This window comes from Ictalurus punctatus, chromosome 11, assembly GCF_001660625.3.
Source record: "Ictalurus punctatus breed USDA103 chromosome 11, Coco_2.0, whole genome shotgun sequence".
Classification (NCBI taxonomy): domain Eukaryota; kingdom Metazoa; phylum Chordata; class Actinopteri; order Siluriformes; family Ictaluridae; genus Ictalurus; species Ictalurus punctatus.
The window spans coordinates 19,596,838-19,614,446 of NC_030426.2; the positions used below are offsets into that span (position 1 = coordinate 19,596,838).

At 38.4% G+C, this 17,609-nt stretch overlaps 1 protein-coding gene across 1 annotated transcript; it reads right to left on the minus strand.

The window, feature by feature from the left end:
* Positions 1 to 302: 302 nt before the first annotated feature.
* Positions 303 to 13,327, minus strand: pgm1 (phosphoglucomutase 1). The gene is made up of 11 exons (XM_017480362.3): positions 13,000 to 13,327; positions 11,159 to 11,321; positions 9,640 to 9,783; positions 9,402 to 9,527; positions 7,030 to 7,220; positions 6,595 to 6,749; positions 6,313 to 6,428; positions 3,501 to 3,636; positions 2,353 to 2,536; positions 1,497 to 1,631; positions 303 to 668 (listed from the first exon to the last, which is right to left on the minus strand). Exons 1-11 carry the CDS (start codon positions 13,243 to 13,245, stop codon positions 579 to 581), a joined length of 1,686 nt encoding a protein of 561 aa, XP_017335851.1. The 5' UTR covers positions 13,246 to 13,327; the 3' UTR covers positions 303 to 578.
* Positions 13,328 to 17,609: the final 4,282 nt, after the last annotated feature.

Here is a 17,609-nt window from a genome sequence, read left to right on the forward strand (position 1 = left end):
GGGTCAATTTGAAAGTACAACCCTGTTACCCAAATTCTAGACACCTTGGACAGGGTGCCAACCCATCACACTATGGACAATTTGGACATGCCAATCAGATACAGCGCATGCCTTTGGACTGGGGGAGGAAACCGGAGTACCCTGAGGAAGCCCCCAAAGCACGGGGAGAACATGCAAGCTCCGCCCGCACATGCCAGCTGTGGGAATCGAACCCCCAACCCTGGAGGTGCAAGGCAAGTGTGCTAACCACTAAGCTAAAGAAAAAGAAAAAGGTAAAAAAAAAAAAAAGAAAGAAAAAGAGGCAAAATGGATAGCTTTTATTGGGACTTTCAACTATTATTACACATGTACTACTACACATGACTACTCCACGTGCATAATACTGTGGTCTAACGGGTTTTTTTCTCTCCATGTAGTCACAGTAAATAAAACTTTATTGCACTGGCACAACACTTGTGGAAATGTTAAACATATTTAGGCTGGGGCATATGGGTAATGGACATGGGGCAAGGTATTGCTAGCTGATATGAAATGAGGTGTGCGCTAGTCCCAGGAGGTGAGCTAGGCATGTAAAATGATTATGTGATCACGGTAGGGCCTGTACGGCCGGTCTTCTCTTGGAGCTTCGAGATCCTCAGGGCAATGTCCACCAACGGCGCTAGCATGACCTAATGAAGACAAATAACATGCTGCAGGTAAGTAACATTATTTAAAATGTCCCAACAGGTCCTAATTTATTCTCCTCCTATCACTGTGAAGTGATTTTTCTGGTTTTATCACATCCTTGTGCCTTTCCTTTACATGTTTAACTGCAATGAACATTGGTTCTTAGATTGCAAGTTAGGCTCTGATATTAAACGAGAAGCCAAGGCTGCTGAAGGAACTAAAAAATAAAAGCATGACCCAGTTTTCAAGTCTCCATTTACACCGATTACTTTTGATGTTGATTCTTTAAGACAGGTTAATTGTCCTCTGACCAGCCTGATCAGATATAATTCTACTCAAAAGAAGATCTCACAGTGCAGAGCCTCACCTGCTGTGTGTGCTATTAGGATTCTGCCATAGTCATCATAATCATCATCATCATCATCCAGCTGTTTGTGAGCAGTCACTTAAAGGACTCATCTATGTTTCAAATTTGTACAATCGATTTGTCCTTGTTGGTAAGAGAATGAACTGATTCCCAAGGAATGCGTCTCAAATTTACAGATATGATTATTATCAGATTTTACAGGGCTGAGATTTGGCAAAAAAAATTTTGTTGTAGTAAGTAGCATGGCCTTATATGCTTTAATATTAATCCTATAGATGTCCCAACATTGGATATGGAAAAAAAACATTCCTGCTCATTAGAACTGTCGGTTCAAGTCCCAATCAGGAATGACCATAACTGGTGTAAATGCTTTTTTGCCTATATATCACACCGGTATGATCTGTTAACTCATCTCTAGGACAGTCTTTGGCCTTTAAAAGCATAGCTCCGTGCCAATGTCTACCTGTGGGTCCTGATAGATCTTCTGAGGATCCTTCTCATAGCTGTCTATGTAAAGTCTGATGGTTGCACCAGCGCTGCCTGTCCCACTGAGACGGAAGATGATTCGTGAACCATCAGTAAAGATGATCCTCAGTCCCTGGAACACAGGAAACAAAGGTGACGATGGTTTTGGGAAACATAAAAAGTCTGATTCCTTTCACTAATTTTTTTTAAATGAAATGTAGCCAGTCGTGGTTTACTCATGTTAGTCCAAAAAAAAGGGCTGGCTGTTAAATCAAGCCTATGCATCGACTGATTATTTTTTAACAAACTGTGCAGAATGCATAATGTGAAACATTTAAACACATCACTAGGTAGGACAGGGAGGCACAGTGGCAGAGCAGGTAACACTGCAACTTCAACTTGTTCCTGGATTGAACCTGATCTCTGTCTGTAGTTTCACATGTTCTCCCCATATCTGTGTTGGTTTCCTCCAGGTTCTTCAGTTTCATCCCACCTCCCAAAAACATGCCAATAGGTAGACTGACTAGTTGAAATTACCCTACATGAAACTGGCGTCACATTCAGGGTATATTCACGCCTCGTGCCTAGTGTTCCAAGGATAGGCTCCTGGGAAGAACATGTGAAACTCCTCGGAGACAGTAGCTCAAACTCAGGATTGAACTGGGACCCTGGAGCTGTGAAGTGGTGCCATCCACTACATGCTGCACCACCACGCCACCCACAGTGAAATATTATGCATTATAATATGAATGTTATGAAACAAACTAAGTTGGACTTTCTGATATTGTGATCTTGTTTGGTAATTACATGTTGACTGTTTTAGAATGGTCTTCTGGCCCATCTCTTCAACTCACCTGTCTCTTTGAGACACTGCCATCCACTGGGTCTGTATATTCAAAGTCATCAGCTTTCTCCACCTCGTATGTTTTATCCCCTGAGGAGAACTTCTGCCCAACAAAGGCTTTATCAAACATGGTCTGCTGCAGGTCGGCAATCATCTTATTAGCAGCATCTGAGTCGACCTCCTCATAATCATATCTACAGTGTCAGGAGGAAAAGCACCAAGAGCCACATTAATCTATTTAAATAATCATCAATATTACAAAGCTTTCTGTTCACATTCTACATACAATGCACAAGCTGGTTTGGTTTCAGTACATTCTTCCCTGTTATATGCATTTTCTGTAGATCTCTTAATTGTCTCCATCCATACTAAGGAGAAGACCCAGAACACAAAATCTGAATTGCATGTGGACATAAATGGATGAATGGATATATCCCTACTCAAGCTATTCTCCATAAAACACACCAAAAAAAAAGTGACTTATACAGCTCAAAACTAGCTCTAGCCCAACATCATTTTAAATATGAAAGGAAAAAAAGAGCACATCAGATCTATGTCAATTTGATGTCATTTTATATTCGGACCATGTCAAGATCTCAGTGGTCCTTTCTCCCACCATCAACAGTTCATCATGTGATTAAATATATATATTTAAAAAAAATTATTTGTACCTATTTTTATCCCAAAGACAATCTTAAAGGCTCTAGATGTCTGAGGATTTATTAGGAATAAATAAACGAATGCTACAGGGGATTGACACAGATTATTTTCCTGTTTTAATGGGTAGGGTTATAGCTAGAAAACATTTTTCACACATTTTCTTTAAGGTTTAAGAGACTGCAAAATTCAAATATATCATTCTCATTATATTTCTCTTGAGCACTATTTCTTGTGTGTTTGGACCAAACTTCCAATAAACAGAATTTACACAAAAATAAGCACCAGCATAAATTTTCATCTCCTATTCATCAACTCCAACACTAGAGGGCATCAATCCGTAGAAAATTTTTTAAGGCTATAGAAATACGTTTTTGATCAAAAAACTTATTATGATCAAGGTTTGCACTGGATCCATCCTGAAGACACAATGCAGCAACATACCTACTAGAATGTTTACATATTAGCAATAATAGCAAAATACTGTCATGGCTCAATCACCTTGTGAAGAAGTTCCTACCAAACTTCTGCCAATGTTCTTTCAAGATGTCCTCCACACTCTGCTTACGGCTGGCCACAATAGACAGCCAAGCGAGCACAGCCCAGAGGCCATCTTTCTCCCGGATATGATCAGACCCTAACAGACAAAAGACCTGCATAGTCAGAGTGAGCGCAACAGGCAACAGAGCACAAAACTCATCCTAGCATTAAGTCCAGTACCGTGATGATCAAATGGCGGTGAGCAGGCCGTATCCCACACGGCCTGCTCCCAAATAGCATCTTAGCAAGTGACAATATCTTGAATATAGTTGAATTTATCTAGTACTTCATATTACAGGGTTACGACAAACCAAATATGAGATCACTAAACCTATTCCTAGACATCATGACTCCTCATTTCAGGCTTTACAGTTTCTTGTTCTATTGGCAAATACTTTCACTAATTTCAAGCATTTATTTCTAGAAAGACACAAAATTATCTGCCAATAGAATAAGAAAATGTCAATCCTGAACTTAAAAGGGTTTATTAATGTTATATTTAGTTAATTGTAATCTCATAATAGGAAATAAGATGTCATTTTAAGCAGTGCATCCTCCAACACATTTTACAGTTACATTAAAATCTTTTTTTTTTAAACCTGAAAAAACAAAAACAAAAAAACAACAACCAAAAAGTACTGAATACTGTACTACTAACAAGAAATACTGAAATGTATAACTATATACTACATGTGATACTTTCTTGGGCTCGTCGTTGGTAGTGATGAGAAATCTGGCTCACCCATAAGAGCCGACTCCTTTGGCTCCAAAATGAATCATTGCCTTTTTGCTCTAAAACAAATAAAGTTTGCAATATTTTGACCAGTCATTGTGTTCTTTGCCTAAGTAAGGCTAAACAAGATTTGACTTCAGGGTAGACCATATTGAGCATGACTTTTTAAAAATAAACTGTACTCGTAAAAGTAGTTTTACTGTCAATTACCTTTGAATGTTTCTCGATAGAGAATTCTTTTTTACAATGTTACATTTGGCTTTTTTCCACCATAGTTTCTGTGACTGAATAAAGGCAAGCACTACATGTAGTCAACTACATAGCACATGAACACGAATCTAATAAATCAGTGTAGTGGAATATTCTTCTACGGAATGTTGATTTAAAATATTTTACCAGTTGCATTATTATTTTCATTTAATCAGCGCATTTTATTAGCACATTCAATTATAGCATATTATTAGCACTGTTAACATGTGGCTGTTCGATGGAGTAAGACGCGAGGTTGCTGATTTCGATTAAAATTGTAATTAATTAGCGCTTTTTGGTCATATAATATATTTTGATTTATTCTACTTCGTTTCCTTATTTGCACTTTTAACGTTGTGGCGCGTTAAGATGTCTGGAAAGAACACGAAAACCCATGGTAGCATTCAGACACAACTGAGACCTAGTGCGCGCGCCGTGAGCGAGTCCCCTCCTCCCCCTGAATCCGCGTCCCCGAGCCGTGACCCCGACTTCACCGCACTCAAGCTTGAGTTGCTGGCTTCACTGAGGAAGGACATTGCCGATATTATTAAAAAGGAGTTTCAGGCGATATTCAGGGACGCGCTGTCTACTATCCAGCTTGACCTGCAGGCCGTGAAGATACAGCTGGTTAGTGATGAAGTCGCTACCGGGGCTAACATATCAACACTGAAAGGTACTGTTGGGGAAATGCAGCACGCGCTCTCCGGTTGCACCGATGACATGGTTCATATGAAGACTACTATCGAGTCTCTCACTGCGACCGTGACTCAATTAGAGAATAAATGTGAGGATTTGGAGTCGAGGTCACGGCGCAGTAACGTTAGGATAGTGGGAGTTCCAGAGGGCGCTGACACCTGTACAACTGCTGCTGCAGCGGCCTTGTTAAAAGAGGCGTTTGGTCTGGAGAAGGAGCCGGTTCTGGACCGGTCCCACCGGACCCTTCAGCCGAAGCCCAAGCCTGGTGAACGACCACGAGCTATTGTGTGCAGATTCCATTCCAGCTCGCTATGGAATACTTCACCCAGCTCGGCTTCGCATTACATTTCAGCGGAGGAAGCAGGAGACTACGTTAAACTCTTGATATTGGGGTGAACTGCATCACCTATATAGTCTATTTTTTTTTTTTTAAACTTTTATTCTTTTTTTGCACTCGGCATTCCAGCTCTACAGAATTCAGATTCTTATTGAAAATATTGTCGGTGCGTTACTTCGTCTAGATTTTGTGGACTCGCTCCTCTTAAAGGGGGGGAGGGGGGGTCCCACTCCGGCTGGGACAGGCACGCCTTTAAGATTTATTTGTTGGAACGTCAGAGGTAATCCTGTCAAGAGATCTAAGGTTTTTACATATTTGAAAGGTCTTCCACTCGAACTTTAATTTGAAAGTAGGAGGGGTCGCTATTTTAATTGACAAAAGGTTACTGTTTGGTATTTTTAATTTTGTTTTCCTTTGTTTTTTTTTTTTTTTTCTTCTTCTCAATGAAATATTTGGGAAAGGGAAGGGAGGAGAGAAGAGAAACGGTAAATGAATCACATGAAAATGAATCACATGTAAATGAATCACATGAAAAGAGCACTGTTAACATGTGTGAGTGAGTTTCTGAGGTGTTGACATGTTTAGGTTGCGAGGTGTAGAGTAGCTTCTGGCCCAAAACGTCTTTGCTCTTCTAGAATTCGGCTCCTTTTTGAAACTAATTGATGGGTCCTGATTTAGTGTAGTCAAATTGCACTTGAATTATTATAGTCATAATCTATATAGCAGAAGTAACATATGGCTTTGTGGATTCCACTCACCAGTGCCAAAGCTCTCTTCCCCACACAGAGATAGCTTGCCAGCATCCATCAGGTTCCCAAAGAACTTCCAGCCTGTGGGTGTTTCATACAGCTGCATCTTCAAAGCTTTGGCCACACTGTCAAGCACAAGCAATAAATAAGCAGGTATCATACTAAACGCATGCAAATATCACTCTAGAGTTGTGCGCTGAGATTTATTATGAGAAGAATGTCTGTAATATCTTGACTGTGTTTCAGTTAGTTATAAAATGGCTACAGTAAAATAGAGCAGGCTGGTCTTACTTGTCTAGGGCACCACTGGTGGGCATGCTGCGTGCCAGACCTTTAACACCAGTTTTCTGGAAGTATGGAATGCAAGTGATGTTGGCTCCAATCACTGCTACAGAGTCCGAAGGGTTTACGAAGAATCCATGCTTACCAAGAATCATGTTACGATCCTATAGCAAATGGCAGAACATAAGGGAGTGAGAGTTATATTAATTTTTTTTTTTCATTTTATAAAGTGAATCTATAGTACTGTGGGAAATCTGTCAATTCAAAGGTTTATTTAATAGAGTGTGACTCATACAATATGGGTGAGTTAAATAATGCTATAATCCTTACTAGAAACTGTATGTTTTTTCATAGTGAAACATTGTGCAACTGTAAGTTCATAAAAAGGGATTTTAGACCTATTTAATTAATACAGTGACAGTAAAACTTTATAGTAATACGTACACCATCACCATCAAAAGCTGCTCCAAAGTCATATTCGCCCCCCTTCATTGTTTTGACCAGGTCAGCAGCATAGGTCAAGTTAGGGTCTGGGTGGTGACCCCCAAAGTCCTCAGAGGGCACACAGTTAACAGCTGAGTTGGCGGGAGAGCCCAACTCCTCACACACAATCTTCTTGACATAGGGGCCCACCACTGTCAGAGTGAATGAATGAATGAAAAAACATTCTCATAAGCCACCATATTTCAGTAGAAAGTCCATTCTTAAATTATGTCTGAAATATAGTTCATATCACATACTATAGTTGATCACAATACTAAGCCATATGGACTCATCTCTTGTACATGACAGCTATAATTTTACGTTGTGAAAGCAAAGCTATGTAAAACCAATTATGAAAGTTAAAGTCTCAATTCTTGATTTCTGAACAGATTTTTTAAATAAAGAAAACAAAAGCTTTATATTGCTCTATTCTATTCAATTTTACTGCAGTGAAGCTCTATTCTTAGCTATTGTACTGTAACAGAGCTATTCTACTCAGTTTTACTGTAATGAAGCGCTATTCTTCTGTTGTACTTTAATAAAGCTCTATTTTATTCAATTGCACCTCAATGAAGCTCTATTCTATTCAGCAGTACTGTAATGAAGAGCCGTTTTATTGAAAGTCATCTCTGAAAGTATTGGAAAAGCAAGGGAAATTCTTTTTTTGTTTTTGTTATACACTGAAGACATTTGGGTTTGAGATCAAAAGATGTCAAATTTGGTGGTCTGCCACCAAGGTCCCATGTTCGAAGTTGTTTAAAACATGTAAATGCAAATATGAGGAAATGTAAGCTGAAATTCTGATCTATTGTCTCATATTCATCTTTTGATCTCAAAACTGACTGGCTTCAGTATATAGCAAAAACAAAAAGAATTGGCCTTACTGTTACTGTAATGGATATCTGTTAAATTTAGTTGTACTGTAATGAAGCTCTAATGAAGGTCTATTTGATTTGGTTGTACTGTAATGGAAATCTATTCTGTTCAGTTGTACTACAGTAAAGCTCTATTCTGTTCAGTCATACCTTAGTAAAGCTCTATTCTGTTCAGTTGTACTACAGTAAAGCTCTATTCTGTTCAGTTGTACTATAGTAAAGCTCTATTCTGTTCAGTTGTAATACAGTAAAGCTCTATTCTGTTCAGTTGTACTACAGTAAAGCTCCATTCTGTTCAGTTGTACTACAGTAAAGCTCTATTCTGTTCAGTTGTACTACAGTAAAGCTCTATTCTGTTCAGTTGTACTACAGTAAAGCTCTATTCTGTTCAGTTGTACTACAGTAAAGCTCTATTCTGTTCAGTTGTACTACAGTAAAGCTCTATTCTGTTCAGTTGTACTACAGTAAAGCTCTATTCTGTTCAGCTGTACTACAGTAAAGCTCTATTCTGTTCAGTTGTACTACAGTAATGCTCTGCTCTATACAACACCGTGCTAGTGGCAGCTGATTACAGCAGCTCCTGTCTCAAGAGTTACTCTCTGTGCTGCTGTAATAGGTGAATTTCCCTCTGGGATGAATAAAGTCTGTCTATCTATTCTATTTAGTTGTATTACAGTAAATACCAATGCTATTTAATTGTACTGTAATGCAGCTCTGTTGAGATGCGTGTACCACAGTAAAACTCTATTCTATTCAGTTAGACTGAAATGCAGCTCTGTTCTATTCTGTTGTACTTTAACGAAGCTATTAAATTCAACTTCCGACGCAAGTTTACTACAGTGAGGCTCTATTTTATTACAGTTTACTATAACGAAGCTCTATTCCATTCAATAATATACAGTGTGCTCCACTAATATTGGCACCCTTGGTAAATATTGACCGATGAGTTACCTCCTATTTATACCCCTGTGAAACAGGAAGTCATTGTTGAACAATTTCCTGTTCCTAGTCACTCAGGTGTACTAAAAAAATGCAAAATATTAATGGGAATATACTTCTCATATGAAATATATTTCTCATATGAGTTCATAGGAGTCCCAATAACTGTTGCACACCTATATTTAACAAATGATACTTTTAAAATAAACCTGTGTTGTGTTTGCAATTGTGTGATATCCATGAGAGAAGAGTATTTTTGTGAATTCTTTTTAACAAAAGATCAAACAATAAAGACAATTTTTCACAGCCTTCTTTGCTCATATTTACTGAGGGTGCCAATATTAGTGGAGGGCACTGTAACTATTATAACTTATCGCACTGCAACATAAATCTATTTTATGCAGTTGTACTGCAATAAAGCTAAATTCTATTCAATTTACTGTAATGAAGCTGTATACTTTTCTATTTTACTGTAAGAACAGTGTATTCTATTCTACACAGTTTTTCTTAAATCCTCACCTCCATGCATTGCATCTAACCGGACATTGACGTGATTAGGTCCAGAGAGTAAGTCCTTCAAAGCAGCAAAGTCAAAGATGTCCCTGAGCATCTCTGCATATGACTCCACTGAGTCCACAATCTCCACTACAGTAGATCAGAGGGGGGAAAAAGATAAAAAAAAAAAAAAAAGTGATACAAATCTGTTGCAATAAACATAAAATGAACCAATGGAATGTAACTGGATTCGAGATTTCACCTGTGAATGACTTGAACGTGTCCACTTTAAATGTCTGTTTGCTAATAGCAGACAAATCCACCTTGAGCTCTGGGCAGATGTGGTACTCTTGGAGGCTTTTGCTGATCTCAAAGATTTTATTAGTAATGCCCTCTGGTGCAGGTCCTGGAAGGACAAATTTTGCATGCGTTTTAGAATATGTAATAAAATCTGTTTTTTTTCTGAGATATTGTGGACATTGCAATATCTTTTTATAATATTTTTTATCTTTTTATAAAAACTACAACATCCGATTACCAGCTTATTAATTATTAAAATTTCCATGGAATCTTTACAATTATAAAAATGTGATCTGGCCGTCAGTAGAACAGTTTTTACTAGGTAGATTAAATAGCATGCATGGATGATAGAAAATCTGTTCTGAATCAGGTATGTGAAGGTATGTGGAAACACCGCCGAAAATAAGAAAAATAAAGTTTTATGCAAAGCCATCAAGCCCCAGCACTGCCAAGTTGGCACTGTTGGGCCCTTGAGCAAGGCCCTTAACCCTCCCTGCTCCAGGGGTGCCGCTTCATGGCTGACCCTGCGCTCTGACCCCAAATTCTTAACAAGCTGGGTTATGCAAAGAAAAGAATTTCACTGTGCTGTAATGTATATGTGATCAATAAAGGCTTCTTCTTCTTCTTCTTCTTCATATAATCACCTCATGGATAAACATATAGAGAGAAAATACAGATGCTAGTCAAACTTGAATAGTAGGGACAGAACACCACATCTAATAAGTGAAACCTAGACAAGTGACTGGCTTAAAGCGCTCCACTGGAAAGTTTATTAGAAGAGGAAAATAATCATATATGAATTTGGTTCTTAATCTGTATTAAATGTACTTTACTAGCTAACTAGCGCGACATATGATATAATTGTATGTTAGCTGCCACTTTTTAGTAAAGTCAGTTAGGTTCATGGGCATCCAAAACATGGGACTGGGCAGCATAGTGAAGCTTTTGCTTGCCCAGTAATAATACTAATGAATATGTGATTTGTTCACCCCTACATAACTGACCATGGTCTAACATATGGGTCCAGAAAATGTTGAACTCAAATATCCAGAATGCAATGCACCTATATAATGCAGTTGAGCCAAGTTATGGCAAAGACTCAGCTCAACACGTTAGACTCAGCTCTACAAGATGACTTGCACATTGGCATCAACAGCAGTATTAGCCCTGAAGATGCTTAACGTTAATTAAAAAGATAAATATGCAAGCATTTTAGGGTGGATCTGTCCTTTAATGGTACACTACAATCATTGTCCCAGGTGAAAGATATATCGTTAAGATGCAAAAGGTGTACCTCTCCCAAATTAGCGAGTCTACTGGACCACATACCAACATCAGGGAGTTTCCGATACTAAAAAGGGTCAAACTCAGACTAGAAATAAGACCATGCTATAAAAAAAAAAAAATTTAAAAAAAAAAAAAAAAAAGAGTGTTATTTTAAATTATAAGGTGTGCACATCCTACATCCAAGCCTCTTGTACCTCCACTGGAGATGTTGTACTTGATGCCAAAGTCCCCATTGGGACCACCAGGATTGTGACTGGCTGTTAGAATGATTCCTCCAACGGCTTTTAATTTGCGGATTACACAGGACACTGCAGGCGTAGACATGATCCCATTCTGACCGATAACCAATCGACCAATCTGGAACAGGAAGAGTGAGAGAAATCAAGAACGAAGTTCACACACAATCCTGAACTTTTTATTAAATGTGATCTAAGCACAAAATAAAATCTACATTATTAACTGCTCCAGCAACAGATTATTATTATTATTATTAATAATAATAAAACAAATATATATATATATATATATATATATATATATATATATATATATATATATATATATATCTGTGTATATATATATATCTATATATGTGTATCTTCTAAGTCAATTTTATATATATATATATATATATATATATATATATATATATATATATATATATATATATATATATATATATATAAAATTGACTTAGAAGATACACTATACTATATTCCTTATGACATACTATCTTTTCAGTACCATGCTAATGGATATGGAGTCGGTATATAGTAATTAAAGAGGCTAATAACAAAACAGACAAATATTGAGTTAAAGATTCATATGTTTCAAATAAGAAATCTGTGGCTCCTAAAGTAAAAAAACAAAAAAAACAAACCAATCCACCCTGAACGACCTGTATATTAATCTTTCAACGGTGTCCGAAATGTAGTAAGTAGAAAATTCTGAGTTTACGTTTTTAGCTTTTTAGTAAACTGGCATGATGGTCTCCACTTTAGTTTGGTTTCCTACATTACCCTTAATGCCATTCGACTATATGCTGATAGTTGCCTCAGTATAAATGAGTTTCTACCTAAAGAGAGTGATGCAGCAGAGCTTTAATCCTGTAGTCTGTCCAGCTCTCTCGAGTCCTTATCTGTATTGTACACTGCGCTTAAACCAGAAAACACCAGTTTCTTTCATGAAGACAATGTTTCCCAAATTTTCCCTCAGGAAAAAATTAGTGACATCTATATACAAACAAACACAGCCTCAGCCAACAAATAAGCACCAGAATCACTAATCACATCACAAATATTTCGATATAAACATACAGTAATTAATGTGTTTCAAAGTGATGTTTTCCTTAACACTTTAAAGTATCCTGTTTAAATAATTCAGTGATTGAGGACAGTAGGAACATGTATGAGATGTAAGAACACTTGGATGTGAATTGCAACGTGACAGCAGTCACGCCTCCTTAGCGCATGCGCAGTAGCAACACTCCGACTACGGAAGCGCGAGCTCCATTCTGGTTCAATCCCGAATGGCTTCCTATTAGACATATAGCTCACTACCTAGTGTGTTATTCATTACCCTTTGCAGTGTGCACGCATAGGGACTATGGAGGCATTTGGAGAGCTGTGCATTGTTACACATCAACTTCCTAAATTGCAACAGGGTTTGTAAAGTTCTAGCTGACCGAGCTGCTAAGAGAAACACGAGATCCGCTTTTCTCATGTAGCAAAGTCTTGAAATGTCAGAAGTGTCTCTTTGCACTGGAGACCTCTACGGAAAGATCAGAGGTCATGCAGTACAACTGAGCCCACTAGCTCTGTGAAAGCATTCCACGTCATAATAAAACGAAAGTTTGGAGAGTATGACAGTATGCACGAGCCGCAGGAAATGTTGCAAAAGTGGTGGCAAATGTGTTCACTTGAAATGCATTAAGTAACATTTATTCTTGCGAAAGGAGACAGATGCAGTTAGTATTGACTGCAAAATGCATGCATGCAAAAAAGAAAAAAGTCAACGTTCACCCAGAGCTACTAACCCCATTGGCCGCAGCAATCTGGACGATCAGCTGAATGGCATCTTTCATGAAATATCGACCGTCCCCTCCCACCACCAGAGTGCCCTCCAGTCTCTGAGAGGGCTCGATGGCAGAAATAATGCTCTGGATGAAGTTCTCGGCATAATGCGGGTTTTGCTGGAACACAGTCACCCTCTTTCTCAAGCCGCTTGTTCCTGGCTTCTGGTCGCTGTACGCGTTGGTCTTGACAACACTGATTTTCACCATTTCGCCCAGGAAGTTTGCCTGTGTGATCCGGGTGCCAATCGGGATGTAGAGCTTGTAACCCTCAGCAAGTACACACACTCACTCGTTTGGTTTGCTCTGTCCCGCCCCACTGCAACATTTAAAGGAGAAGTAGACCTACAACTCTGCTTCCACATCACACACATGGTGTTAATTCGTGCACAAATGGTGGATATGTGGGGCTAAATTGGAACTGAGGTTATGAATCAGATCCAGAATTGATAGATAACACAGTCTCTGCCCAAAGGTTTGCGGACACCTGAATATCACACCCATATGTGTGTCTTCCACAAACTGTTGCCACAAAGTTGGAAGCATACAATTGTCTAGAACAGGGGTTCCCAAACATTTCCGGGGCAAGGCCCCCCAAATAACATTAACATTTGACCCCCCTTTTGCAAGATGTCTTTAAAACACATTAAAAATACAGACTTCTGAATATATCCCCATTTTTTTATATTAATAATTACATCTTACATCTTTACATTACAGTACATTAGGAATTGATTGTGTGTGTGTGTGTGGTTGTCTGAGAGTGAGAATTTATTTTCCACACCAAATTGTTGAGGCCCCCCGGGTGCCCATTGGCAGCCCCCAAAGGGGCCGTGGCACTTTGAAAACCACTGGTCTAGAATGTCTTAAGGGGCGTTTATACTGGAAGTTTAGTCTGAAACAGAGCACGGTTTGCATGAAAAATCGGTAATGTGAAAGCTGTCATGTAGACCTGGAATCGCATCGTGGTACTCTAAACCTGAGACTACCTGTAGGAGGTGGTCTCAGTTTGGTTGCACTGGAACTTTGGAGCGATTCCCGTGAATGTGAACGCAACTAGTACTCGGATCCGCACTTGTTCAAGAAGTAAAGTAACCCGCGCGTGGGTTTTAGCTGATGACGACATCATTAGTTTGCATAACACATGTGTACCATGAATGGCAGGGGAATGTTGTGGGAAGAGGTCTACCACGCATAATATCTGCTATGCGTAATAGAACCAAGATAATAAAAAACAAAAACATTGTCGCATTGTGTTCTCCATATGTGTTTGTGATGATGTAAGATAGTAAGGGGTTCAATAGTATCAAGTGAGTCTGAAACTAGACCAATGCTGCGGGGGTGCCGGAGACAATTACACTCGGATTCAGACCACAGCAAATGTGCCCAGTGTGAAAACCACCTTAGTATGCTGTAGCATTACTAATTAGCCTACACTGGAACTAAGAGGCCCAACCATGTTCCAGCATAACAATGCCCTGTGCACAAAGCGAGCTCCATGAAGACATGGTTTGCCAAGGTTGTAGAGGAAGAATTCGAGCAGCCTGCAGAGAGCCCTGACCTCAACCCCACTGAACACTTTTGGGATGAACTGGAATGCTGACTGCACCCAAGGCCTGCTCACCTAACATCAGTGCCTGACCTCACTAATGCTCTTGTGGCTGAATAAATGCAAATCCCCACAGCCACGCTCCAAAATCTAGTGGAAAGCCTTCCCAGAAGAGTAGAGGTTATTATGACAGTAATGGGGGACTAAATCTGGAATGGGATATTCATAAAGCACAAATGAGTGTGACGGTCAGGTGTCCACAAACTTTTGCCTATCATCCACAATTACAATAAAAATTTTGAGCTAAATTTGGGATTTTGGAGGTGAGACAGCTTCACATCTTTCATGATTGATAATGTGGGAACATTCATTTATCTTCACTCACACACTTCACTCACTCGCTTTATCCTGGTCATGATGGATCTTGAACCTGTCCCAGAAAGACTAGATGTGAGATGGGAATACACACTGGATGGGATGTTAGTCCATTCCAATGCACTATGCACACACACATTCACACATAAGAGTAATTTAGAGTAGCCAATGCACCTACCAGCAGGTTTTGTGGTGGTGGGAGGAAAATTCAGAACCCAGAGGAAACCCATGCGGGGAGAAATATGAAATTCCGCACAGACAGGAGCACAAGCTCAGGATTGAATAGGGGCCTCTGGAGCTTTGAGGCTTTATCAGCATGCCACCCAATGTGGGAACAGTACACTTGAATTTATGTGTTATTCTTTGGTATCATGGAACTGTGATTAAAACAAGTTTTTGATATTATTGTTTTTGTCCTAATAGCTACTTATTTTTGGATGGACAGACCATAAGTTGTAAGTTTTGGCATCTCTATTACATCATCATTATTATTAACACCATTATGCTATACTATGATTCATATTTTCATCTAATTAGGGTCCATTGCTCAATAAAATTAGCTCCAAATCTGCCCAAAACCACAGGACAAATGATCTTACTGCTTTTAAATTCAAACATTAGAAACTATCACTGCCAGACACATTCTATTATTTAAAGTTAAATTACACAGTTTAACAGAGCAGGTCAAATATGGTTTCTCTGGGAATTTGGTCACACTGAATTGGCAACCCTACTGGCGTGCCATTAAATTCAGAGTTTTCATCTTAGCAAATAATTTATGTTGCAATGTCACTTCTCATACCAATACCAATTAAAGTCATAGTCTGAGCTCACAAAAAAGTTTAATAATCAGTTCATGAAGTAATTTATATGTGTTCATTTCTGAACACCCACTGTCCTTGTAAAGACTCTACTCAGTCATTATGTGTAATGAGATTATGAGAGCTGCATTACCATATTAGAAGGGTGCTATGAGCAGGTTAGCAAGCATTGGTTAGCACACAATGCACATTTGTTTTGGCAGTATCTACATTTTATTTGTTCATTTGGTGCACCGACCATACAAGCGAGGCCACACAGCTGCAAATCCCGGCATAAACAAAGGGTAATAAAAGTTCTCATAAAACAGTTTTGTAATTAGTACAGACTCAATGCATTTAAAAAGTCTGGAGACATGTTGCCTATTTAAGGTTGCGCTATCTGACAGCAGGGGAAAATGTGGAAATGTACAATACTTTCACATTCAGTACACAATAGGACAGTGCCTAATTTGGCTGTTATACCCAGGACAATTTGAAGATTTCCCAACACTCAACACACTTGATTCAAGTCATGAAGGGTTTAATAAACAGCTGATCAGTGCTCAAATTGAGAACGACCAGGATGAAGAACAAAATGGTGCAGTTTTCAGCTGGAGGCTTTTTGTTGGGAAATATGGGCTTCTCCTCGCTTATTTGATTGCTGCATCTGGTTTGAACAGGACTCCTTTCAGTGAAAGTACAGAGTTTATCATGATGCAATGTTTGCACAGTCTCATGATACTGCAGTTTGAAAAATATAGGTTAAAAGCAGTCGTTTCAGTTGGCAATATCTCTCGAAACGTTCATAAATAATGCTTTGAAAACGACTCGAGTCAAAGTCAGCTTTGTTGCCATTTTTAGCACATCGCATGACAATGGATAAAAACAAAACACAGTTTCTTCAGGAGACTACAGTGCAACATGTAGTAGACATGGACATTGGCGAGGACTAAAAGACAACAGTAAATACGGACAGTAAATACAGACAATGATACCATAAGGTACACAGAATTACACAAAATGTAATTAGTCACATAAATAGGGAATATATGAAATAGATATAAAATATATTTATCCAGGCTTATTTAGCAGTCATACTAAGAATCCCCCAAAATAAACAGTAATCTCTTTCATGGAACCCTAAATACTATGTATAGTATAATATTTCTTGTGAGAAATATTGGGGATAATATTTCTTGGGGAGAAACTGGTGCTTGATTTCTTGATTGCTGTGAAGAAGAGACGTACAGTGTAGTTTAAATAAACTATTAATGTGCAATGTGACATTTAGTCTTCTGGTCTACAGTTACAGTAGATAAAGTCAAAGGGCAAAAGAATTGGCAGAAGGGTATAAATAGACACTCAGGCCTGCATTAAAGGCCAGGAGTGAATAGGCTGTAGGCCTGAGTGTCTGGAATGTGTGTTACTCAAGCTACTTGTAGATGGCCAGTGAATACCAATGTTATGTAGAAAGAATAAGCAATAGGCTTAAACAAAACAGCTAAAACATTTAACATGTAACTACCGTGTATTATTTGCCACACTTTTCCTAGCAGAGTACTTTAAAAAAAAAAATTCTGCCAACACATTTATATTACTTTCTGCCATTTTATACCAAAACTTGATATATAAATAAAGGTTAATAATAATAATAATAATAATAATAATAATAATAATAATAATAATAATAATAATTATTATTATTATTATTATTATTATTATGTTCCTAAAGACCTATGAAAAAGTATTTGCTGATTTGTTCTGTTTTTGTGTATATCTCATACTAAATTGTTTCAGAAATTAAAACAAAATCCAAGATAAAACAAAGGCAACCTGGGTAAACACAAAAT

Bases quoted from the DNA above. Each gene is read 5' to 3' on its own strand.
- pgm1 (XM_017480362.3), bottom strand. From the start codon at position 13,245: ATGGTGAAAATCAGTGTTGTCAAGACCAACGCGTACAGCGACCAGAAG. The intron at 9,528-9,639 runs GTGAAATCTCGA...GATCTACTGTAG, and splicing joins CACGTTCAAGTCATTCACAG to TGGAGATTGTGGACTCAGTG. The intron at 1,632-2,352 runs GTGAGTTGAAGA...CCTGTGTTCCAG, and splicing joins GCAGTGTCTCAAAGAGACAG to GGACTGAGGATCATCTTTAC.